The 25,821-nt window shown below is 46.7% G+C and overlaps 2 protein-coding genes across 2 annotated transcripts; one reads left to right on the top strand and one right to left on the bottom strand.

Moving 5' to 3' along the window:
• Window positions 1-1,438: 1,438 nt before the first annotated feature.
• LOC125115945 (olfactory receptor 13A1-like) lies at window positions 1,439-5,534 on the bottom strand. Its single transcript, XM_047760726.1, has 2 exons — window positions 3,493-5,534; window positions 1,439-3,309 (listed from the first exon to the last, which is right to left on the bottom strand). The coding sequence occupies exons 1-2, from the start codon at window positions 3,566-3,568 to the stop codon at window positions 2,249-2,251; spliced, it is 1,137 nt and encodes a 378-aa protein (XP_047616682.1). The 5' UTR covers window positions 3,569-5,534; the 3' UTR covers window positions 1,439-2,248.
• A 14,307-nt stretch (window positions 5,535-19,841) lies between these two features.
• LOC125117022 (olfactory receptor 13G1-like) lies at window positions 19,842-23,128 on the top strand. Its single transcript, XM_047762696.1, has 2 exons — window positions 19,842-19,964; window positions 21,718-23,128. Exons 1-2 carry the CDS (start codon window positions 19,842-19,844, stop codon window positions 22,744-22,746), a joined length of 1,152 nt encoding a protein of 383 aa, XP_047618652.1. The 3' UTR covers window positions 22,747-23,128.
• Window positions 23,129-25,821: the final 2,693 nt, after the last annotated feature.

Genomic DNA, 25,821 nt, shown 5'->3' with positions numbered 1-25,821 from the left:
TATGTATTGAAGATATAATGGGAAGGTAAAACAAATATGAACTCTACTTGCAGTGAACTTCCAGCCTACTGCAACAGGAAAAATTTAACCAAATAATCACTCAAATTATTTCAAAGCATGTATATATGATCCATATAGAGAAACAAAGATGATGTAGAATTTCTTGATAAAATCCACAATATAAAGAAGTACTAAAAGAATAAAAACTCTAGGAATTCCATACCTGGCAAAAAATATTTCATATATGAGTGAAATAGTTACACTAAATGTAAATTGTTAAAATATCCCCATTAAAAGGCAGAGTCTTACAGGTTCCTGCCGTGTCTCAGTGGTTAGCAAAGCCAACTGTTATTCATGAGGATGTGGGTTCAATCCCTGACCTTGATGAGTGGGTTAAGGATCTGGCATTGCTGTGAGCTGTGGTGCAGGTCACAGACTCATCTCAGATCCCACATTGCTGTGGCTGTGGTGTAGGCTGGTGGCTATAGCTCCGATTAGACCCCTAACCTGGGAATCTCCATATGCTGTAGGTGCAGCCCTAAGAAAAAGACAAAAGACAAAAGACAAAAGACAAAAAAAAAAAAAAAAAGGAAATCTTCCATTTGTAACAGCATGGAGAGACCTTGAGGGCATTGTGTCAAGTGAGGTAAGTCTGAGAAATGTATGTACCATATGATGTCACTTAAATGTGGAATCAAAAAAAAAAAAAAAAAAAACACTCATAGAAAAAGAGATCCGATTTGAGGTCACCAGAGGCAGGGATTGGGATGAAAGAATGGGAGTTGCAAACTTCCAGTCATAAGGTAAACGAGTACTGGGGATGCAACGTACAACATGGTGACTGTACTTAACAGTGTGTGTTTAAATGTCCCTGAGAGCAGATCTTTAAAAGTTCTTTTTTTTTCTTCATGGCCACACCCAAGGAAGCTCCTGGGCCAGGGATTGAACCTGAACCTCCACAGTGACCTGAGCGACTGCAATCTGACTTTTAACCCACTGCACCACAGATGGAAGTCCAGATCTTAAAACTTCTGATCACAAGAAAAACAAGCACTTTCTTTCTTATACCATTTTTTTCTATATCTTTATGAAATACTGGATATTAACTAAACTCACTGTGGCAATTATTTCACAATAGGCGTAAGTCAACCCATGATGCTGCAAACACACTCACACAGACCTATGTGTCAATTATAACTCAGTAAAGCTGAAAGAATGAATAAATACACTCTGAAATACAGCTGTGGCTCTTCCGCCTGGATGGGGTTGAAGGGCTGAATATGTGGCCTGTACCTGTTGAGTGAGGTCCCAAAGGACCTCCAGGTGTGTGAGGGCTGCCTCTGTGGGCTAAGTGTCAGCTAAGCAGTTACGGCAATGCTCTGGGTTTCAGAGGTGAGGCTCTGACTGTAGCTCTACATTTGGAGACCACTGGCAAATATTAAGAAGAAATGCAGCTTTTATTATGGGCTTAAAGAAAAGGAGGGGCTCGCATGAAGCCATGCAGAACACCAATTCTCAGGGGCCAGCACAGAGGGTGGGACAAATAACAACGAGGAGACTGAGGAGGAAAGGGGCCCCTAACATAATGCCGCAGTGCTCTGTGCGAAGAAGCAAAAACAACCCTTTCCTGCCCTGGCAATGTCTCCTGGTAGAAGGATGAATGTGCCCTTTTCTGAAAGGAGAAAAATAAGTAGAAGCGCCCCTCTTGCTGCAGGTCCTTAGGTGGAAGGCTGGATGCCACCACGTGTCACAGTCTCTGTGGTGCCAGAACCAGGACCTCCCACCAACAGGAGTCTGGTGGGAGAATCAGGCTCTGGGTGACGTGGCCCAGAGCAGGATACAGGGACCTGCCCACGCCAGAATGTGCCAGGCAGTGTTCACACTGGGCCAGCCAGACTCTGGGCACTCCCTCACCGCTGGAGCCCAGCTCTGGAATGGGAAGGGGCCAGCAGCACCCCACAGGCAAGTTTCCAGGTGCCAGGTGCTGGGAAAACCAGTCCGCAAGGTGCTGGAGGGGGGCCACCCGGCCCGCATCCTGCTCTTCCTCCTGCCCCTGCTGGGTCTCCCCTGCTGCCTTCCTCCTGCAGCCCTGACAGCATCCACCCTTAGGGCCTTGGAATGCTTAGTTCAGAGCCACCTGGAAAACCGGCAGTTCCTGCCGGACAGCGCATATCACCTAAGTGTATCACACTAACTTCCTTCTTGCTCTTTGATTCTCACTTCAGACTCTCCGCGCCTTACTATCAAATCACCCCGTGAGCCTGCAAGGTCCATGCCGGCCACAGATGCAGGATAACACCTTCCCGAGGGCCACTTTGACATCCTTGTTCCGCAGAGAGTAGATGAGGGGGTTCAGGGTGGGGCTGACTGCCGTGTACAGCACGGCAACCACTTTGCCGTTTTCCAGGGAGGAGCCAGAGCCCGGGAGGATGTAGGTGTAGATGACGGTGGAGTAGTACAAGGTGACCACCAAGAGGTGGGAGGAGCAAGTAGAGAAGGCCCGCTGCCTGCCCGTGGCGGAGCGCATGCGCACGATGCTGGCGATGATGTAGGCGTAGGACGCCAGGGTGAGCAGAAAGTTGACCACTCCAAAGTACATGTCCGCCAGGACCATCATGACGTTGTTCAGGGTGGTCGGGCTGCAGGAGAGCAGCAGCAGCGTGGGGATTTCACAGAGAAAATGCTGGATCTGATTGCGGCCGCAGAACGTCAGCCTTGTCAAAAGCCCTGTGTGCACAGAAGTGTTGGCCACAGTTATTGCCCACACGCTGCCTGCCAGCAGAGCACAGACCCGCCGGCCCATCAGCCTGCTGTAGTGCAGCGGGCGGCAGATGGCCACGTAGCGGTCATAGGCCATGACCGTCAGCAGCAGGAGCTCCGCCCCTAAAGTCCAGGTCAGGAAGAAGAGTTGGGTCATGCAGCCCTGGTAGGTGATGGTGCCACCCTTGAGCGCCAGGTTCTCCAGCAATTTGGGGACAACCGTAGAGGTGCAGACGATGTCTAAAATGGCCAGGTTGGTGAGAAAGAAGTACATTGGGGTATGGAGGCCTGGGTGCAGGCTGATGGCGGTGACAATGAGGGCGTTCCCTGCAAGAGCCCCCAGGTAAAGGAGGAGGAACACGGCCAGGAAGAGAATGCGCGGCCCAGGCTCCTCCGAGAAGCTCTGCAGGACAAACTCCTCCACGGCGGTGCCGTTGTTTGCACTCATCTGGGGGGTGAGCCCCGGCAGCCTCTGGGAAACAGCCAGCCCGGCCCAGGGAGGCATGGGGCGGTGGGGCGGCGCTGAGAGAGTGTGTGGTGTTGGCAGCTCTGTTGCAGAAAGCACATAATTAAGACATCAGGCGAGGTCCCTGTGCCCAGGGAGACATGCAGAGAACTAACTCCACTCTGGAGCCCCTGGTGGGGGCTACCACACAACCACACAAACCCAGGTCCACGAAAGCCTGCATGACTCCCCGAGCCACACAGGAGGGGCACCGTGAGCCTTCCTACCTTGATGTGGGGCATGTCCAACAGGATCCACACACCTGGAAGCTCTCTGTTGCAGGTGAGCTGAGCCTGCCACCATGTGGGCTTGTCCCCGTCCACAAGCCAGCACAGGACTCCTGATTCCCTAAAGGAAAACCCATCAGCCGGAGTCAGGCCTCCAGGCCAGGAGGGAATTCTCACCCACCGTGCCTGCAAAATGGGTGCTCAGGCAGGGAGTACAGGGTTTTGGAGGGGTGGGAGCGGCCATGTGCCGCCCATCCTGGGTTTGTCCCAGGCACCAGAGGACTGGGCTCTTTGGGGATTGTCTCTGTCAGTTGTCAGAGTCGGCTGTGGATTGACCTGGCCACAGCCCTTTAGTTGAAACCATAGCTGCCCAGATCTCCCTGGGCCACTCCCAGCTGATCCACCAGGGAGGGAGGCCCTGGGAGACAGAGGAGTTTGGGTTGGCAGGGTCCTGGTTGTCATTTCATCCCTTGTTCCTGAGCTGACCAGGAAATTCCCTGCACTGAGGGTCGGGCCAGGCCAGGGGCTGAGATACAGGGAAGGTAGGCACACACCCCACACAGCACACTCCAGGACCCCCAGCCTACACATCCACCAGCTCCCAAGTCCCCTCACACAGCCCTGCACACCTGTCTCCCAACCCTTCTGGGATCCTTGGGCCTCCCTGAGTGGGACAGGTTCTAACTCTGTAGAAAAGACTGCCTTCCTTGTGTCCCTGGAGAAACTGGATCAGTGCATTGGAGTAGGGGGGAGGCTGGTCCCACCTCCCTCCAAAGCGCAGGCCCCAGACAGCCCTGGGGGATGTCAGGTCAGAAGGCCCTCACCCTGTCCTGGGGGTTCATGAAGGCTGTGGGCTACCTGGGAGAAAGCGTCAACAACTCAGGAGGGCTTGTCCTTTCCTGGTGGATTGTGAAAAAAGACATGTGTTTAAGAAATCGCTCTTCAGCATATCTGTAGGGGAGCTCCAGGGCAGGAAGACTCTCCGCCCTGACAGCCCCAGCTGCCACCTGTCTAATGCTCTCACCCACGTTGCTTCACCTCCACAGCATCGAAATGCCCATGGGTCAGCAGGGTGGTCACTGCTCCCCCTGATAATTGCCACACGCCAAACATACCTCACCACTCGCCTGAGACCTGCCCCATGCAGGCAGGAATTGACACAACCCCCTCCTGCTGCACATCTGAGCCCCCTGTGTCCCCTCTGGTACACCAGGCACCTGTCCCCCTGTGTTGGCTGGAAGTTCCCCAAGCCTCACACCTGATCCACAGGAACCCGGCTACTACCAGATCCCTGCTGAGTCAGGGCCTCAGGCTCTGGTTTCTCTTAAAGACTCTGATCAGTTTAGAAAGCGAACCACTTCTGAGTTCCTTCCTCCTACTGATCTGGGGCACACGCAGGTCACGGACTTGCTGGACGTTCCTGGGGACTTCACAGTTTCTGACTGAGGTGGCAAAAGACACAAGCAAAGCAATTTGGGTGTCGTGTTCTCCACGATAAAATAGGTCAGGGCCAAAACAAATCTGGCTTTTGCAGAAACATCAAAAGGAAAAGTAGGGAAGACAGTCGCAGGGCAAGAAGAGCTCAGGACGGAAGGCGACTCACTGTGTGCAGAAGGGACGTGCCCCTGCTTGTCTCCTGTCCCAGTAGATGAGATTTACATCCTCCTGGAAAGACTTGGGAAATTCTCGCTCTGCTGGAACGTGAGATGTAGCGTGAGGCTAAAGCGTTGGCTCCAGGTCAGTGGCTCCTTTGTCTGCTGTTGACCTTTAAGAGGAGTCTGTCTCCTCAGGTGACACTGAGGCTCTGGGGAGCTCAGAGCATGACCAGGCCTGGCCCTCAGGAGGCAGTCGTACCCTCCTGGAACTAAACAAGGGCCATGAGGGCACAAGCCCCAGAGCAAGCAGGAAAAGGATCCCGAAAGGCACTGAGAAGGGCCAGGGTGCCTGGTGCCACATGGGCTGGGGCTCCGGGTGGGAGGGGTCAGCGTGAACACAGCATGAGGGGGCAGCTGCTCTGCCAAGGTTCTCTCCCGTGTACAACAAAATCCTGCAGAAAGGATAGGTTTTTTTTTTAAATGGGTTTTATTTTTTAGAATCATTTTTACACTTACCTAAAAATTGAGATGACACTACCTAGAGTTCCAATAAGCCCCCCCGCCCCGAACAGTTCCCCTTAATATTAAGACCTTGCTTTAGTGATGGTGTGTTTGTTTCCAGGGATCAACCAGTATCTATACTATCAACTACAGTCCACGGTGAAATCAGACTGCATTAGATTTCACCCACTCTAATTCCTTTTTCTGTCCCAGGATCCCACCTAGAACACCACATGGCATGTAGGGTCCTCTTGGCTGTTAGTTCCTCGGAGTTTCTTTAGTTTTGTTGACCTGAACTTTTTCTTTTTGTTTTCCTTATTATTATTTTTTTTTTTTTGTAGGATATGAAAGTCCCCAGGGCAGGAATTGAATGGGAGCTGCAGCTGAAGCCTACACCACAGCTCCCAGCAATACCAAATCCCCAACTCACAGAACGAGGTCAGGGATCACACCCACGTCCTCATGGATACTACCTGGGTCACAAACTGCTGAGCCACAGCAGGATCTCCCGACCTTGGCAGTTTTGAGAAGTATCGGTCAGCTGTTGTGCAGAGTTCCTCTCCTGGGATTTTGCTGTGTTTCTTGTGACCAGGCTAGGATGATGGGATTTGGAAGAAGACGGCACGAGTGAGGTGCCGTCCTCATGCCATCGTCTCAGGGGATCCCTTCAACCAGACTTCCGAGGCTGACGTCTGCCTTGGGACGCTGAATGGTCTCCTCACAGCTCTTAAGTATCCCAGGGTCAGCGGAGATGCTGTCCTGCCCTTGAAGCGGAGAGTCTGAGGAGAGTCAGTGCCACAGGCCTGACCCCAGTCCCGATCCTCGGCAGGGCCCGGCTGTGGGTGGGGAGGGTTGGTGGGAGGAAGAGCCAGGGGAACAGGGCCTGCTGCTCCCACGCACGGGGCAGCTGGTGTCAGGAGGAGACTCTGGCCTCTTCCTGAGAGCCTTGGACACATCTCCTGACCACCTCAGTCAGCACTTCTGTGAAGGGGGTTATTAGCGGGACAGAGGGTTGCCGTTGCGTTGACAGGTTTAAGGTGATGACGATAACTTGAGTACCACCTGAGTGGACGTATCGCTTCTCTTGCTGTTACTCATGCACTATTACTTTTCTTACTTGCAGGTGATCCTGAGTGAGCTGGAGGCCGGCCTCTCACTGGCATGTTGGTGCAGGGACCACGGGCTCAAGCTGCCGACAGTGACCCCCTCCTTCCCCACCTGAGCCCTCCACAATCTGTGCAAACCGACGCCAGGTGCAGAACACCTGGAAAACCCCTGGGGCCTCATTCTGCTTCTTGGGGCCCAGGACAACCCTCATCCTCTCAGGGGGCTGCAGCGTGGGTCCCCCCTTTCTGGCGTGGGTCCTGGCTCCAGGCCGTGTTGGCTCTCACCAGTGTTGGCCCTTCCCTGTAAAAGGAGGAAGGCAGTCTCCGTGAACGTTAGGAACTGAGAACACCAACAATAAATAACTCGGTTCCTGATAGGAGGAGATTCCCAGTGGCGGCACCAAGGCCCTGCCTTTGGCATTATTGTCACCACTGAAAATAAGCTGTGCTTAAAATGGGCATTCATTTCTTTGTTGTCACTGATGGCAAAGGGGGCCGATTTCAGAGGGGGGAAAAAGAATGTTTACAGCTGCTCTAAGTTTGCCTGTACCTTTGGTGAATCTGCCTCTGGGTTATTAAAAGATAGTTAAATATGATTAAGCGTCACCTGCTATGTGAATCACTTAGGTCCGTGGCTCTTGGAAAGATGACACGCAAACGGCATTTCAAGGAGCCCCTCGACAAAGGCTGGGACCCTCCCCTGGAGCACCAGCATGTGTAGGAAGCAGGTGTTTCCTGGGCCTGGTAACAAATGGGGTCAAGGGGGAAGCAGAGGAAGAAAGTGTGACTTCCACCCCCACCTTCCCGCTCAGCACCTAGGTCCTCAGCTGCTGGCAGATTCTGGCCGGGGGGGGGGGGGGGGGGCTTCCCTCCTCCCCGGGCCAAAGCCCCTCATTACCCCTTCATCAGTGCCCCCTTCCCACATCCCCACAGAGAACAGTTAGACCTGAAATTCTCCTATCCACCCCCGGGAGCCCTGACCCCAACATTACCCGGACGGCCAACCCTCGCTGGCCTGGAGCTCTGACGGCCGCCAACCACAAAGGTCGTGACTAGAGGGGGTTTCCTTTGTGACCTTACTGAGGTTTCCCTGTGGCCCCACCGCTTGCAGGGTCTGTTCTCAGCCAGATGCTGCTCCACACACTTTGCAAGTATCTTCTCACAATCACTTTTGGTTAAACATCATTAGTTTGGGCATGGTCAGGTTTTTCAAATATGCTATGGACTTTTAAACAGAACATCAACTCTCAGAGATCTAAAGATATGAGGGACTATTACATATGTTTTATCAAACTCCCACCTGCCGCATTTATTTACATGAAAACTGGAAGCAATGATAAACACCTTATAGAGTTTGGGGGAGAATTACATCTTATAAAACATCTAAGGTTCTTAGATCAGTTCCTGACCCAGTATCACACTCAAACTTTATGGGGTTTTTGTTTTATTTATTTAATTATTTATTTTTTCAACTGTACAGCATGGGGACCAAGTTACACATACATGTATACATGCTTTTTCCTCCCATTGTTGTGTTGCGATGTAAGTATCTAGAACTACTCCATGCTTCACAGCAGGATCTCATTGTAAATCCATTCCAAGAGCAAGAGTTTCCAGCCAATAACCCCACCATCCCGATCCCTCCCACTCCCTCTGTCTTCCCCCCCTCCCCCCAGGCAGCCACAGGTCTATTCTCCAAGTCCATGATTTTCTTTTCTGTGGAAAGGTTCATTTGTGCTGTATATTAGATTCCAGTTATAAGTGATATCATATGGTATTTGTCTTTGTCTTTCTGATTTATTTTACTCAGTATGAGAGTCTCTAGTTCCATCCGTGTTGCTGCAAATGGCATTATGTCGTTCTTTTTTATGGCTGAGTAGTACTCCATTGTGTGTATATTACCACATCTTCCTAATCCAATCATCTGTCGATGGACATTTGGGTTGTTTCCATGTCTTGGCTATTGTGAATAGTGCTGCAGTGAACATGCAGGTGCATGTGTTTTTTTAAGGAAATTTTTGTCCGGATATATGCCCAAGAGTGGGATTGCAGGGTCATATGTTAGTTCTATGTATAGATTTCTAAGGTACCTCCATGCTGTTCTCCACAGTGGCTGCACCAGCTTACATTCCCACCAAGAATGGAGGAGGGTTCCCTTTTCTCCACACCCCCTGCAGCACTTATTATTTGTGGACTTATTAATGATGGCCATTCTTATTGGTGTGAGGCAGTATCTCATGGTAGTTTTGATTTGCATTTCTCTAATGATCAGGGATGTTGAGCATTTTTTTTATGTGCTTGTTGGCCATCTGTACATCTTCCCTGGAGAACAGTCTATTCAGGTCTTTTGCCCATTTTTCCATTGAGTTGTTGGTTCTTTTGCCATTGAGTTGTATAAGTTTCTTGCATATTCTAGAGATTAAGCCCTTGTCCATTGCATCATTTGAAACTATTTTCTCCCATTTTGTTAGTTGTCTTTTTGTTTTCTTTTTGGTTTCCTTTGATGTGCAAAGTCTTGTCAGTTTGATGAGGTCCCATGGGTTTATTTTTGCTCTTATTTCTGTTGCCTTGGGAGAATGACCTGAGAAAATATTCCTGAGGTTGATGTCAACTATATACCAACAAATTTGACAATCTGGAAGAAATGGACAACTTTCCAGAATCTTACAGACCAACAAAACTGAATCAAGAAGAAATAGACTGTCGTGAGACATGTTTTTATAATATTTTCTTAGCCTCTTTGCTGAAACTCCATCTTGTCCTTCCTTACTTTGTCCCATCTTCCTGCTTGAGAAACAGTCACAGTGATGGTAAATAACTTAAGCTTAAGAACAAAGACCTAAAGGCATGAGTTATTCGTGGGCTCAGCTGAATGAGGAGACCATACATTGGTCTAGGCACGCAGGACCTGTGCAGATTGGCACGCCATTTGCACAAGCATGATATGTCCTCTAAAGAATAAGAGAAAGAGGAACCTCATGGCCAATGGTTTATGAGTGGTTGTTAGCAGAATATGCATTAGCAAAGAGAACCAAGGTGCAAACCTAGGCACAAAGGGTTGCCTGCAAACAGGCATGCCATTTGCAGAAGCACAGTGAGGATTCTCTGAAATGCAATGCATAGATAACTAACTCAAATGCTAATGATTCTTAAATGCCTAAAGTTTAGGGTAAAAGTTTAACCATCTACCAGCTAAGAGACTTTTAAAATAACAAAAGAAATTATAAAATAATTTTTAAAAAAACCTATATCCTGCACCTACAACACCCTGTTCACTTGAGTAATCCTCAAGAGCACAATAAAAGCAGTGTGGTTTCTTGAGGCAGGGCTCTTGGTCCTACCTTTGCTTAAGACAAACATCTCTGTGTCTTGTTTTATGTTAACTTTTTTTCCTTAAGTTCCACAGCACCCATTCTTCAGCCCATCCTGCTAAGCTGGTCTCGGCAATAGACCAACTGAACAGACCAATCACTAGACATGAAATTGAATATGTCATAAAAACACTCTCTACAAATAAAAGCCCAGGACCAGATGGCTTCACAGGCAAATTCTACAAAACATACAAAGAGGACCTGGTGCCCATCCTCCTTAAACTTTCTCAAAAGGTTGAAGGGGAAGGAACATTCCCAAAGACATTCTATGATGCTACCATCACCCTAAGTCCAAAACCAGACAAAGATACCACCAAAAAAAACAAAAACAAAAACAAAAACAAAAACAAAAACCAAAAACAAACCAAAGCAACTATAGGCCAATAACTTTGATGAATAAACACTCAAAAATTCTCAACAAAATTTTAGCCAACCACATCCAACAACATATCAAAAAGATCATACACCATGACCAGGTGGGATTCATCCCAGGTTCACAAGGATGGATCAACATACGCAAATCAATCAGCATCATCCACCACATTAACAAAAGAAAAGTCAAAAACCATATGATCACCTCAATAGATGCCAAAAAAGCATTTGACAAAGTCCAGCATCCATTCATGATCAAAACTCTCACCAAAGTGGGTAAAGAGAGAACATTCCTTAACACAATCAACGCCATTTATGATAAACCCACAGCAAATGTAATACTCAAGGGAGAAAAACTGAAAGCCTTCCCACTCAAATCTGGAACAAGACAGGGATGCCCACTCTCACCACTGCTCTTCAACATAGTACTGGAAATCCCAGCCACAGCAATCAGACAAACAAAAGAAATAAAAAGCATCCAAATAGGAAGAGAAGAGATAAAGCTGTCACCATATCCAGGCGACATGATACTATACATAGAAAACCCTAAGGACTCCACCCAAAAACTACTTGAACTGATCAACTAATTCAGCAAAGTAACAGGATATAAGATTAACATTCAGACATCAGTCACATTTCTGTATACTAACAATGAAACATTAGGAAAGGAATACAAACACACAATACTTTTTAACATTGCACCCCAAAAAATCAAATACCTGGGAATACACCTGACCAAGTCCAAGGAGGCAAAGGACTTACATGCTGAGATCTACAAAACAGTAATCAAGGAAATTAAAGTGGATGTAAAGAAATGGAAAGATATTCCATGCTCCTGGGTTGGAAAAATTCATATTTTTGAAAAAAATGTTTGTACTACCCAAAGCAATCTACAGTTTCAATGCGATCCCTCTCAAATTACCCATGACAGTTTTCACAGAACTAGAACAAACAATCCAAAAATTTATGTGGAACCACAAAGGACCCAGAATTGCCAAAGCAATCCTGAGAAACAAAAACCAGGCAGGAGGCATAACTCTCCCAGACCTCAAGCAATATTACAAAGCCACAGTCATCAAAACAGTGTGGTACTGGTACCAAAACAGACATATAGACCAATGGAACAGCTAGAGAACCCAGAAATGAGCCCTGACACCTAGGGTCAATTAATCTTTGACAAAGGAGGCAAGAGCATAAAATGGGAAAAAGAAAGTCTATTCAGCAAGAATGGCTGGGAAACCTGGGCAGTCACATGCAAATCAATGAAACTAGAACACCCCCTCACACCAGGCATGAAAATAAACTCAAAATGACTGAAAGACTTAAATATAAGACAAGACACCACCAAACTCCTGGAAGAGAACATAGGCAAAACTTTAAGTTTTCTTTTTATGACTACTAAGAGTTTAATTCTGAGAGAATCATTGCAAAAGCTTTTCATTCTATAGCCCATTTGCCTTAAATTGTATAAAGTTCTTATTTTATATTTTTTAACACCTTGGAACACATCCAAAAAAAAATCTGAGGTGTTAACCATTTTATTATTAAAATATTGTTTTCATAGGAATATGACAAAAAGTATTAAAATTTGTACCGACCAAAAATACCCTGAATAGCCAAAGCAATCTTGAGAAAGAAGAACAAAAATAGGCATCATCCTCCTTGAGTTGTCTATATTGCAAAGCTATAGTAATCAAAATAGAATGACACTGGCATACAAACAGATCAGTAGGAGACAATACACAGCCTAGGAAAAAAACCCCTCCATATATGGTCAATTAATTTATGACAAAGGATCCAAGAATATACAATTGAAAAAAGTATGTTCTTGGAAACATAACTGCTATAGAGTACAGAGGACTCTACTCAATTTTCTGTGATTATCCATGTGGGAAAAGAATCTGAAAGTGAATGGATGTGTTCGCATATAAAATTGAATCACTCTGTTGTGCAGCAGCAGTTATCACAACATTATAAGTCAACTACACTTCAACAAAACTTTTTACAAAAAAAAAAAAAGAAAACTGCTGCTGGGAAAACTGAACAACCACATGCAGGACGGGATTAAGATGGTGGAATAGGACTGGAGCTCAACTTCTCTCCTAAAAACCACAAAATTCACAACTAAAGACTGAGCACTCTTCACCCAAATGGACAGGAAACCTTAAAAAAGATACCCCACTCCAGAAGAAAAAGAGGAGGACACATCAAGAGGTAGGAGGGGCGATTTCATGATATAAACAACCCCATACCTCTCAGGTGGGAAGCACCACAGACTGGAAACTAACTGGTTCACAGAGACTCACATACAGGAGTGAGAGTTCTGAGCCCCACATCAAACTGTCATGTGTTGGGATCTGGCACAGGGAGAAAGAGCCCCTGGAGCATCTAGCATTGAAGGCCAGTGAGGCTTGTGTGCAGGAGCTCCACAGGACTGGGGGAAACAGAGACCCCATTCTTAAAAGGCACACAGACTTTCACGTGCACTGAGTAACAGGGTAAAGCAAAGTCTCCAGGGGAATCTGGGCCACACCTGACTGCAGTTCTTGGAAGACATCCTGGGAAAACAGGGGTGAATTGTTAGGGATGGACATTGAAAGCAAAACTCTCGGGAATATTCAGCAGCAGTGCCTTTCTCTGGAGGTGGCTATTTTGGGAAAATCTGGCCCCACCCATCAGTCAGCTGCTGAGAAACCCCAGGGCAAACAAAAATCTAGGTGGGATCACAGCCCTGCCCCTCAGTAAACAGGCTACCTAAAGACCCCTCAGGCACACAGCTGCCTCTAATCCCATCCTGAGACTAAACCCCACCCACCAGAGGGATTAGAATCAGCTCCACCTACCAGGGGCAGGCATCAGCCCCTCCCATCAGGAAGCCTACAGCAAGCCCCCATATAAACTTCAGCCACAGGGGGGCAGACACCAGAAGTAAGAGAGGCTACAACTCTATTACCTGAAAAAGGTCACCACACCAAAAACCTATAAAAATGAAAAGACAGAGGACTATAACTCAGATGAGGGAGAAAGGAAAAACCCCAGAAAATCAGATAAGCCATGAGGAGATTCTCAGCCTCCAGGAAGAAGACTTTAGACAGTTGATGCTGAAGATGATGCAAGACATTGGAAATAAACTGGAGGCAACGATGGATAACTTACAGGAAACACTGAGCAAAGAGAGACAAGATATCAAGCTTAAACAAGAAGAGATGCAAAATACAATAATTGAAATTAAAAATTCACTAGAAGCAGCTAACAGCAGAATACAACAGGCAGAAGAACAAATAAGTGAGGTGGAGGACGGATTAGTGGAAGTTACAGATATGGAACAGAAAAGAGAAAAAAGACTGAAAAGAAATGAAGAGAGTCTCAGAGAAGTGTGGGACAATGTTAAACGCACCAACGTCCGTATTATAGGGGTGCCAGAAGGAGAAGAGAGAGAGAAGGGGACAGAAAAAACATTCCAAGAGATAATAGCCGAAAACTTCCCCAACATAGGGAAGGAATCACTCACTCAAATCCAGGAAGCACAACGAGGACCATATAAAATAAACCCAAGGGGGAACACCCCAAGACACATACTAATCAAACTGACCAAAATTAAAGACAAAGGCAAAATCTTGAAAGCAGCTAGGGAAAAGAAACAAATAACATACAAGGGAACCCTGATAAGGTTATCGGCAGATTTTTCAACAGAAACTCTGCAGGCCAGAAGGGAGTGGCATGATATACTCAACACGATGAAAGGAAAAAACCTCCAACCAAGACTACTCTACCCAGCAAGGCTCTCATTCAGATTTGAAGGAGAAATCAAAACCTTCACAGATAAGCAAAAGCTGAGAGAATTCAACAACACAAAACCAGCCTTACATCAAATACTAAAGGAACTTCTCTAGGCAGAAAAGAACAAGAGAAGAAGGAAAGAAAAAAGAGCAACAAAAACGAATCCAAATCAATTAATAAAATGGCAATAAGACCATACGTATCAAAAATTACCTGAAATGTTAATGGACTAAACGCCTCAACCAAAAGACATGGACTGGCTGAATGGATACAAAAACAAGACCCATGTATATGCTGTCTTCAAGGGACCCACTTCACCTCTAGGGACACATACAAATGGAAAGTGAGAGGATGGAAGAAAATATTTCACACAAATGGGGATCAAAAGAAAGCTGGAGTAGCAATACTCATATCAGACAAAGTAGACTCTAAAATGAAGACTATTTTAAGGGACAATGAAGGGCATTACATAATGATCAAAGGATCAATCCAAGAAGATGATATAACAATTTTAAATATCTACACACCCAACACAGGGTCACCAACACATAAAAGGCAACTGCCAACAACCTTAAAAGGAGGAATCAACAATAACACAATCATAGTGGGGGACTTTAACATCCCACTTACAGCAATGGACAGATCAACCAGACAGAAAATCAATAAGGAAACACAGGCCCTGAATGATGCATTAAACCAGATGGACTTAATAGATATTTATAGGACATTCCATCCAAAAGCAACAGAATACACATTCTCCTCAAGTGCACATGGAACATTCTCTACAACGGATCATATCCTGGGCTGCAAGTCCAACATCGGTAACTTTAAGAAAATCGAAATCATTTCAAGCATCTTTTCTGAGTACAATGCTATACGACCAGAAATCAACAAGAAAAAAACTGCAAAAAACACAAACAGGTGGAGACTAAAAAACATGCTACGAAACAACAAATGGCTCACTGAAGAAATCAAAGAAGAAATTAAAAAATACCTGGCAGCAAATGACAACGAAGATACGACACTCCAACACCTATGGGATGCAGCAAAAGCCGTTCTAAGAGGAAAGTTTATAGCGATACAAGCCCACCTCAGGAAACAAGAAAACGCTCAAATAAACAAGCTAACTTTACATCTAAAGCAGCTCGAGAGAGAAGAACAGACAAGACCTGAAGTTAGTAGAAGGAAAGAAATCAGAAAGATCAGAGCAGAAATCCATGAAATAGAAACAAAGAAAACCATAGAAAAGATCAATGAAATGAAAAGCTGGTCCTTCGAAAAGATCAACAAAATTGATAAGCCCCTAGCCAGACTTATCAAGCAAAAAAGAGAGAGGACTCAAATCAATAAAGTTAGAAATGAAAAAGGAGAGGTAACAACGGACTTCACAGAAACACAAAGGATCATAAGAGACTACTGTATGCAACTATACACCAATAAAACAGAAAACCTAGAAGAAATGGACAAATTCTTAGAAAAGTACAATCTTCGAAGACTAAACCAAGATGAAATAGAAAAGATGAATGGACCCATCGCAAGAACTGAAATTGAAACTGTGATTAAAAAACTTCCAACAAACAAAAGTCCAGGACCAGATGGCTTCACAGGCGAATTCTATCAAACATTTAGAGAAGAGCTAACACCTCTCCTTCTGAAACTATTTCAAAAAATTGCAGCAGAAGGGACACTCCCAAACTCATTCTATGAGGCCACCATCACCCCGATACCCAAACCAGACAAAGATACCACAAACAAAGAAAACTACAGGCTGATTTCACTGATGAACATTGATGCAAAAATCCTCAACAAAATACTAGCAAACCGCATCCCCAACAATACACTAAGAGGATTGTACATCATGATCAAGTGGGATTTATCCCAGGGATGCAGGGGTTCTTCAATATCCACAAATCCATCAGTGTGATACACCACATTAACAAACTGAAGAATAGAAACCATATGATCCTCTCAATAGATGCGGAAAAAGCCTTTGACAAAATCCAACACCCATTTCTGATAAAAACCCTTCAGAAAGTGGGCATAACAGGAACCTACCTCAGCATGATAAAGGCCATATATGACAACCCCACAGCAAACATCATTCTCAATGGTGAAAAGCTGAAAGAATTCCTGCTGAGATCCCAAACAAGACAAGGATGTCCACTCTTGACACTACTCTTCACCATAGTTCTGGAAGTCCTAGCCACAGCAATCAGAGAAGTAAAAGAAATAAAAGGAATCCAAATTGGAAAGGAAGTGGTAAAACTATCCCTATTTGCAGATGACATGATACCATACCTAGAGAATCCTAAAGACTCTACCACAAAACTGTTAGAGCTCACCCACGAATTTGGCAAAGTCACAGGATACAAAATTAATACACAGAAATCAACGGCATTTCTATACACTAACAATGAAAGAGCAGAAAAGGAAATTAGGGAAGCAATCCCGTTTACCATCACATCCAAAAGATTAAAATACCTAGGAGTAAACCTACCTGAAGAGACAAAAGACCTGTACTCTGAAAACTACAAGATGCTGATGAACGAAATCAAAGATGACACAAACAGATGGAAAGATATACCATGCTGGTGGATTGGACGAGTCAGTGTTATCAAGATGACTATACTACCCAAGGCAATCTACAGATTCAATGCAATCCCTAGCAAATTACCAAGGACATTTTTCACAGAACTCGAACCAAATATTTTAAAGTTTGTTTGGAAGCACAAAAGACCCAGAATATCCAAAGACATCCTGAAAACGAAAAATGGAGCTGGAGGAATCAGGCTCCCTGACTGCAGACCATACTACAAAGAAACAATCATCAAAACCGCATGGTACTGGCACAAAGACAGAAAGATAGATCAGTGGAACAGGATAGAAAGCCCAGAATTAAACCCATGCACCTACAGCCAACTAATCTATAACAAAGGAGGCAAGACGATACAATGGAGAAAGGACAGCTTGTTCAATGAGTGGTGCTGGGAAAACTGGACAGCCACATGGAAAAGAAGGAAATTCGGACAATTCTTAACCCTTACATAAAAATAAACTCCAAATGGATTAAAGGCCTAGATATAAGACCAGATACTATCAAACTCCTAGAGGAAAACATAGGCCAAACACTCTCTGACACGAATGACTGCAACATCTTCTCAGATCTATCTCCTAGAGTAATGACAATAACAACAACAAAATACTTAAAAATGTACAATCTCCCACAACTGAATCCTGCAAGAAATAGTAATTATGACCAGTCAGATTACCAGTAATGAAATTGAATCAGTAATTTAAAAACTCCCAGCAAACAAAAGCCCAGCACCCGTTGGTGCCATAAGTGAATTCTACCAAACATTGAAAGAAGAGTTAATGCAGATAAATGACCTAACCAGGAAGTCTAAAAAACAACAAACGGAGCCCAAAGATACAGAGGAAGTAAATTTTAAAGATGCGAGCAGCAAAAAATGAATACGGCCTTGAAAGACAATAGGAAATATAACAAACTTAAGAGCTATTTCTTTAACAAAATGAACAACAAAATTAAAAGCTATTAGCTAGACCAAGAAAAAAGAGAGAACTCAAATAATTGAAGGGGGAGACATTACAGCAGACACCACAGATCTAGAGACAGTCATAAAGGAGTAGTATGAACTATTCTGTCCCCCAAACTGATGACCCAGAATAAATGAACACATTCCTATAAACATGCAGCATTTCAATTGGGTCAGGAGGAAAGAGATAAGCTGAAGAAAATGCACAAGGAGTAAGTCGTGTAAGGAGATTGAAGCAATAATAATAATAATAAACCACCCCCAACAAAAAAAACCCAGGACCAGATGGCCTCATGGGGTCAATTATACCAAAAATTTAAAGATAAACACAAGTCCTTCGAAATTCTTCCGAAAGTATTAAGAGGAGCAAACACTTTTAAAGTCACTTAACCAGTCCAATAGCACCCTATTACCAAAGTGGGACAAGGACTCAATCAGAAAAGGAAATTCCAGGCTAGTATCCTTGAAGAACATAGATGCAAAAATCTCAGAAAAATACTAGTTAACCAAACTCAAGAGCACATTAAAAAGTATGCTCAACTTTTAATCTTGTGATGCAAGGATAGTTCAATATTCCCAAATCAATCAGTATGATTCACCACATTAATAGAATAAAGGATTAAAAACCATATGATATAGATGTAGAGAAAACATTTGAAAAAATAAACCATCTTTTCATGAAAAAAAACCTCTCAACCATTAGGTACAGAAAGAAGGTACCTCAATATAATAAAGGCCATAGATGACCGGCCCCCAGCCAACATCTTCCTCAGAGGTGAAGGGCTCAAAGCTTTTCCTCCAAGATGAGGACTAGGACAAGGAGGCCCACTCTCACCACTTTTATTCAGTGCAGTACTGCGAGTCCTAGCCAGGGCAAACAGGCAAGAAAAAGAAAGGAAAGGCAACTAAATCGGAAAGGGAGAAGTGAAAGTGTCTGTGTTTGCACAGATGGCACGATCTTATACACAGGAAACACTAACGACTCCATCAGACAACCCCACGCAAGTCACCCTGCCCTTTGGGACAATCGAGATGAATCTGGAGGACATTGTGCCAAGTGAGATGTGCCAGGCAAAATGACAAATAAGTACGGTACTGCTCACATGTGGAATCTAACAAAATTGGGTCACATAGAAACGGAGAGTAGAATGGGGCTTGCCAGGAGCTTGGAATGTGGGGAATGAGGAGAGGTTGATCAAAGGGTACAAACGCTCAGTTATAAGATGAGTAGGTTCTAAGGACTGACTATACTGCATGGAAACCAGAGTTAATAACACTGCGTTGTATGCCTGGTATGTGCTAAGAGAGCTAACATTGAGCATTCTCGAAACAGAGTATGTCTGGGAACTGATGAATACATTAATTAATTTTACGGAGGTAATCATTTCAGAGTGTGTACATATATATATCAAATCATCATATTGGATACCCCTAAAGTCCCATGTTGTAAATGCAAAGTATAAATAGACCCAAACTGGTAGGTGCCCTAACGTCCAGGCAAGAGCAGCAGGATGAGTCTGAGAAGATGTGGTGACCAGCCACCACCGATTCCACATTAACGTCCTGAGGACTGGAAAGTCCTAAAGCTTTCCAGGAGCAGGGCAGCTGCAGCCACTGGTTCATGCTGGCCCAGGTGTGTGATTTTTTTCTTTTTGGCGACACCCACAGCATGTAGAATTTCCCCAGAGAGGGATTGAGGCTATGCCACAGCAGAGACTTTGCTGGAGCCTTAACACGGTGCAGCAGCAAGGAACTCCCCAGGTGTGTGGTTTGCCCAGGGCAGGGTGGTTTTCATTCCCCCCACGTTTGGTAAGCAACTGTTAAGAGGAGTTGTTGCCATGATTGGATGAAGTCTGTACTTGCTGGTCTTGCGAGGGAGGCAGCAGTGAAAGAGCAGACGCTGAGAGCAGTGTCACTAGTGGCCGTTGACAGGCGGCCTTTAGCCAGCATATGACACTAAAATCGGGTGATGTCCTTGGCAGCGTGGACCACAGATCCACTGACAGAGGCTGCCCTGAATTTTGTGTGTTTCTTTCTGGGAAGGAAGGTCAGTGTCTGCCCTCAGCCGAAATGATGGGTCCGTTTGTTCCCTGCCTGGATGCCAGGAGAACGTCAACGTCTGACATGTCAGCTCTGCGCATCCTGCAGCTGTCCATGCTGCTGCTGCTGGTCAACCAGTCCCTGGATGGGCACGTCTAAGCACAGCCCCAATTCCAGGCAGGAAACACCAGCATGTGCCAAGGATGACCTCAGTTCTTCCTTGGCAGGGCTTAGACCTGTCCCCAAGGTGCTGGTCAGCTCCTCCAGAGAGTCCTGGATCCATGGGCTGGTTCTGCCTAATTAGGGAGAACAGGTTCTGTGCTAATTGGTCCCTCAGTTAGTCCCTGAGCACTAACTGTGAGCCATCTCTGTGGACGTCAGATGAGGCAGAGCTTCTCCAGCCGGGCTCACCATCTCTGCCTGACCTTCCTCTTGTCTGCAGTGTACCCATGGTACTTTTTTTCCCTTTTAGTCAACTCTTTCTTCAAGTGATTGCCGAGAATTCTCAAGCGTTTTCCTGAGAAGGGAGTTTCTTGAGAGGATACCAGGAGCTCCAGAGATTCTTTTCCGTCTTTCATAAGCACCTCCTGTGAGTGAATGTGGATTCTGTGTGTCATGTGTGTGCTGTGATTTGGGTGGATGGTGCTATTTTACTCTGGGACTAAGAGCCGTGAGACCCCTTTGGCTGTCATGTTGGAGAACAAAAGTTCTGTAAAAAGGGAAGTGAGTAATGTGCACGAAAGATGGTATAAAATCACTCTCTCCGTGTGTGTGTGTGTGTGTGTGTGTGTGTCTTTCTCTTCTTTACTGGGAGAAATTGCTGGTTGAGAAGTGTTAGCGTTTTCCACACCAGTGGAGACATTCCAGTTGGCTGTCTGGATGTCATTCTGGACCACCGCTCACAGAGACACATCTCTGTCACATTTCGGGAAAGCCCTAATCTCCAGACATTGACTCTAAAGCAGGCGGGCACAGGGAGACCAGACTGAAGGCACACCATGCAGTGGTTGGTTGGTCCCCAGATTAATGTAGACATGTGATAATCTCCTTTTTATTTAAAGTGCTGCAAGCTAAGTGGTGAAGTATTTTTAAAAAGCTTGAACTTGAAATCCGCTCAGTGCCCCCCATGGAACCCCAGTTTATAAAGTGCCAAGACACCTTCACTTGCACCTCCATCCAGAAGCTGGCCTCCATGAGCCCAAGTGCCCACTATTTCTGGATGATCCTGTTGTTGGCGGGGGGGGGGGGGGGTGGTGTGTTTCATTCAGCGGAAGAGATTTGGTGGTGACTTTTCTCTGATTTCAGGGGTCCCTGTTGTGGGTTGCTCAGGGGCAGGCAGCTGCCAGATCTGGGTTTGGTACCATTCTGGTTCTTGGCATTCCAGTGACCCTGAGTGTGAAGACCCTTGGCTGACTTCAGTCCATGTTGCCCTGTTGTGGTTAGTCTAGGAGGCGACATGAGGATTTTGGAAACAAGTTCTTTGCCATAAAAGGTTATTTTTTCTTGCCATTCTTCCTTTGTGACCAGGCACTGAATGCATGTGTGGCTAAAACGAAACGCTTCAAGTAGGAGAAAGAGCTCAGGAACCCCTCTGATGGGTTTCCCTGACAGTTGAGCCCAACTGCAACCCCACACATGCTCAGTGCTCCATGAGGGCTGGGCAAGGACACGTCATGCACGCTGTCCAGGTCTCGGAGTCTGGGGATTTGGGGGAGTGGCCGTCTTGGTCCTGCACCAGCAGAGAGGGGGTGGGCACTGGAGCTTCTCCACACCTCGTTGGGCAACTGCTCTCACAGCAGTTTCCCAGGGGTCCAAAATTATCAGGGGCACAAAGCTCCACTTTTATTGCTGGCCTGGGATTTGAACTTCTCTTCCTAACTTCTCTTTCTTGCTACACCCATTCTAGCAAGATGGAACATTCAGCTCCAGTGTAAAAGTGAGTCCCTCTGTCTCTACAGCCAGTGCCAGAGCAGCCCCTGGGCTCCCAGAGGGCTCCAGCCTGGCACCCACCAGGGTGGTGATGAACCAGACGCTGGTCACCGAGTTCCTCGTTCTGGGATTCTCCGAACCTCCTGGGCTGCAAACACTGCTTTTTCTCGCCTTCCTGCTCCTCTACACCGTGGCCCTTTTGGGAAACCTGCTCATCGTGGTGGTCATCAGCTCCAGCCCAGCCCTGCACACCCCCATGTACTTCTTCCTGGTCAACCTGGCCTTGGTGGACATCCTCTGCACCTCCACCATCCTGCCCAAGCTGCTGGTGGGCATGGTGGCCAGCAGGACCATCTCCTATGGGGGCTGCATGGCCCAGCTCTTTTTCTTCACGTGGTCCATGGGGGCCGAGCTGCTACTCTTCTCTGCCATGGCCTATGACCGCTACGTTGCCATCTGTCGGCCCCTCCACTACAGTGCCCTGATGGGCCCCCAGGTGTGCCAGCTCTTGGCAGGAGTGGTGTGGACAGTCAGCCTGACCAACACCGGTGTGAACACTGGCCTCTTGTTGCGCCTGCCGTTCTGCCACTCCAATGTGGTTGAGCACTTCTTCTGTGAAATCCCGCCTCTGCTGAAGCTCTCCTGTGCCCCGACCCACCTGAACGAGACCATGGCCTTCACTGCGGATCTTTTCCTGGCGGTGGGGAACTTTTCCGTGATCATGCTCTCCTACGGCTGCATCGTCGGCAGCATCCTGCGCATACGCTCAGCTGCGGGCAAGCAGCGGGCCTTCTCCACCTGCTCCTCCCACCTGCTGGCGGTCACCATGTACTACTCCACTGTCATCTACACCTACATCCGCCCCACGTCCAGCTACTCGCTGGACAAGGACAAGTTGGTGTCGGTGATCTACACCTCCGTGGCACCCTCCCTGAACCCCCTCATCTACTCACTGAGAAACACAGAGGTGAAAGTGGCACTCGGGAGGCTGCTCTCCTACCGCTGAGGTCTGTCCTCGTCACCCAGCCTGCCCCCATCCCCCCAGGGTGGGGCCCAGCACAGTTTTCCCTAAGGTGGGGCGTGTTTGGTCCTGGAAGCCTCTCTTGTTTTCTCTGAGCACACACGTGAAGTACCATTCAGTGTCCATGGGACCAGTTCTGACCCTTTATGCCCTGGGGGCTGGAGTTGCCCCTAAACCTCCAGTTGCCCCTAAAACCTGGGGTTGTGTGTGACTTCTTCCTGACCTGAGAAGCACTAAGTACATGTGCAGGTGGGCTGAGCCCTTTCTCCAACCCTCCTCCCAGGTTCTCCCCAGGAGGCCATCTCTGGATCTTGTGGACAAGCCAGGGTTTGCTCGAGCTCTCCCGCTGTGAGCTCCTTCCATTGCAGTGGCCTTTGCCTTAGTCAGAGTGGGGGCTGAGCAGGGAAGGAGGGGGCTGAATGGAGGGTAGGGGTTTCAGGAGGACAGGTTCTCCCAGGCAGCAAAGTCTCCAAGAGGAGTCCTTCAGAAAGGGGAGTGCTTTTTAGGGTACTATTTTGACAAGGCTTTTTCAAGTCAACAGTGTAAAGATGTTACAGGCATCCGTAAGGGCAGCGGCCTGGAGGCTTCCTTTCCTTCTCCCTCCACCACCAACCAGGAATCCAGCCAACCTCTCCTTGGAAGACCCTGGCTCCAGGAAGGTTGGGTTCAGGAGGGTTTGGGCACCAGGACAGGTGCTGGGGATGAGGTTCTTCACGGGCAAGCACTTTTTGTTCCCTTGCGATTTGACTTTGCACTGCTGGGGGCGGCAGTGTGGGGAGGTTGTGTGGCTTGAAGGAATGTGGGAGAAAGGACCCTTTGAGGGAACAGGGTTTTCAGTCTTGTGGGGTTTGGCACCCTCTCTGAGCAACTCTGACTCCTCCACATTGTCTGGTCTCTCTCCCTGTACACACTGTAAGTCCTCTGAGGACGAGGACCTGGTCCTGTCCACCTCTTATCTTCAATCCCTGGTTGTTGGTCCAAAGCAATTCATTCCGGAAGCATTGCACACCAGGCCCATGGCAGGCACCCAGTAAAGACCAGTTGACTGACAGAAGGAGTGAGAGGTAGGGATGACTTCTACCAAATAGACCGCTAGGCCCAGTTTTGGAAGGCTTGGCAGAGGCATTTTTGTGGCATGGTAAGTCAGTGAATGGTGACCATTGTCTTTATTTTCCTATTCAGAAATAAACTTCCTGTTTATGAGATTTGTGATGCCTGTGGAAATTGGGTGGTGGCCAGTGGCTGAGTTTGCAGCACAGTCCTGGAGCCTGAGCTTTCACAGAAGGTCACAGGGAGGAGGGGGTGATCAGTCAGCTGAATGTTGAGGGTTAGTGGGCCCCACACTGTGGCTTTGCCCTCCATGTATGTAGGCTTAGCTTTCTGAGATGCTCTGTCCTCAGGGGAAGCAGGAGGTCTGCAGGAGGTGCTTCCAGACCAGAACCCTGAAGCCACAATCTGCGTGAGGTGCACGGCTCTTCCACACTGGGGGAGGCACTGCAGTGCGGTGCACGTCCAGAGCCCTCGTGGAGGACCCGCAGCCCAGGCAGCCACTGTAAGGCTCACACCCCTAACTCGTATGAATTCCTGGTTTCTGTTGCTGTGTGCTGTAGGGATGCCCCGAAGAAGATAATGGGGCTTCTTTTCATTACAAAGGGATTCCGTGCTGGTAAAATTAGAAAGCAAGACATTTAAAGGGTGAATATACAAGAGCAAAACCCCTGTAATTCCACTGAGAGGTAACCATTTATAACATTCTGGTGTAAACAGGTTTTTTTTGTTTGTTTGTTTTTTCCTGTTTGTATGCATTTCTGCACATACAGAGACTTTAATAAATAGAGGATTATTCCGTACTTACTATTTAAAAGAGAACCTGTTTCTCTCACTTTTGAAAACACCATGTACTTCTTTACATGGCACTCCAGGCTTTTCCGAACTGATTCATTTGGGAAGTCCTGTATTTCATTATCGGCATGGGAATGCAGTTATCAAGATATGCAGCAGTCAAGCTCTAGATTCAAATTCTCAGAAAGTTCTCTCGTTCTTTCCTTCTGTTCTATTTTCCAAAATAAAATGTACGTATAATGAAATTTTGTAAATTGAGATTTTAAAAGAGACACCGTGCTATTTCTAATTCTATAATCTTTCAGTAGGTTGTATCAGATTAGCCTCCACATAGGCAGCAACTATAATCTCCCGAATAAAAAAACCTTTTAATGCCACAATTCTTTTTGTAGCTGAGGGTGTTGTATACCAGGCAAAGCAGGACAGAAATAACCTGTGAAAGGATGGCATCATTGTACTGATTTTCCTCTGGCTAAACTCAATTTTCAGCTGAGCATGGGGCACAAGCAACTCCTCATCAGGCCACACTCTCATCGGTTTGATGTGCCCAAGGACGGAGACTGGGACAGGTGGTGACTGAAATTTGAGTTCCACCAAGGAGAGGAGCGTGGCCATTAAAACAGAAGAAGGGCCACACTTAAGGAATAAACTCTTCATTACAGGACTAAGGGCCTACCCTAAGACGGAGGTCATTCAAACACAGATCAAAAAGCACAGTGACATGCAGCCTCACACCTGTTAGAATATCTGTCCTGCAAAAGACAAAGATGGCACATGTTTGTGCAGGTGTGGGGCAAAGGGAACCCTTGTGCACTCTCGGTGGGAGTGTAACTGGTGCAGTCACTGTAGCGAACCATATGGAGGCTCCTCAAAAAGTTGAGTTAGAATTTCCTTGGGGTCCAACAGTCTCACCTCTGGGCATATATCCAAAGGACCTGAATCAGGATCTTGGAGACCTTCCTTCCCCGGAGAGAAGCCAGACCGAAGTCTCCTGATTCTGTTTATAGGAAATGTTTGAGTTAGGCAGATGCAGACAGACTGGTGGTTGCTAGGGTCAGGGTGGGTGTGGGTGCCGGGAGCAGTAGGCAGTTACCACGTAAAAGCCCAAGGTTCCTGGAGTGAGGAGTCCAGATGGCAGAGTAGAAGGACCCAAGCTCACCTCCTCTCATGAAAACGCCAAACGGATTGTCGAACAACCCTCAACAAAAAAGAGTTGAT

This window comes from Phacochoerus africanus, chromosome 15 (genome assembly GCF_016906955.1).
Source record: "Phacochoerus africanus isolate WHEZ1 chromosome 15, ROS_Pafr_v1, whole genome shotgun sequence".
NCBI lineage: Eukaryota > Metazoa > Chordata > Mammalia > Artiodactyla > Suidae > Phacochoerus > Phacochoerus africanus.
This window is presented reverse-complemented; position numbering and strand designations above follow the sequence as displayed.

Bases quoted from the DNA above. Each gene is read 5' to 3' on its own strand.
- LOC125115945 (XM_047760726.1), bottom strand. From the start codon at position 3,568: ATGGTGGCAGGCTCAGCTCACCTGCAACAGAGAGCTTCCAGGTGTGTG. The intron at 3,310-3,492 runs GTAGGAAGGCTC...TTTCTGCAACAG, and splicing joins TGGACATGCCCCACATCAAG to AGCTGCCAACACCACACACT.
- LOC125117022 (XM_047762696.1), top strand. From the start codon at position 19,842: ATGATGGGTCCGTTTGTTCCCTGCCTGGATGCCAGGAGAACGTCAACG. The intron at 19,965-21,717 runs GTCTAAGCACAG...CACCCATTCTAG, and splicing joins ACCAGTCCCTGGATGGGCAC to CAAGATGGAACATTCAGCTC.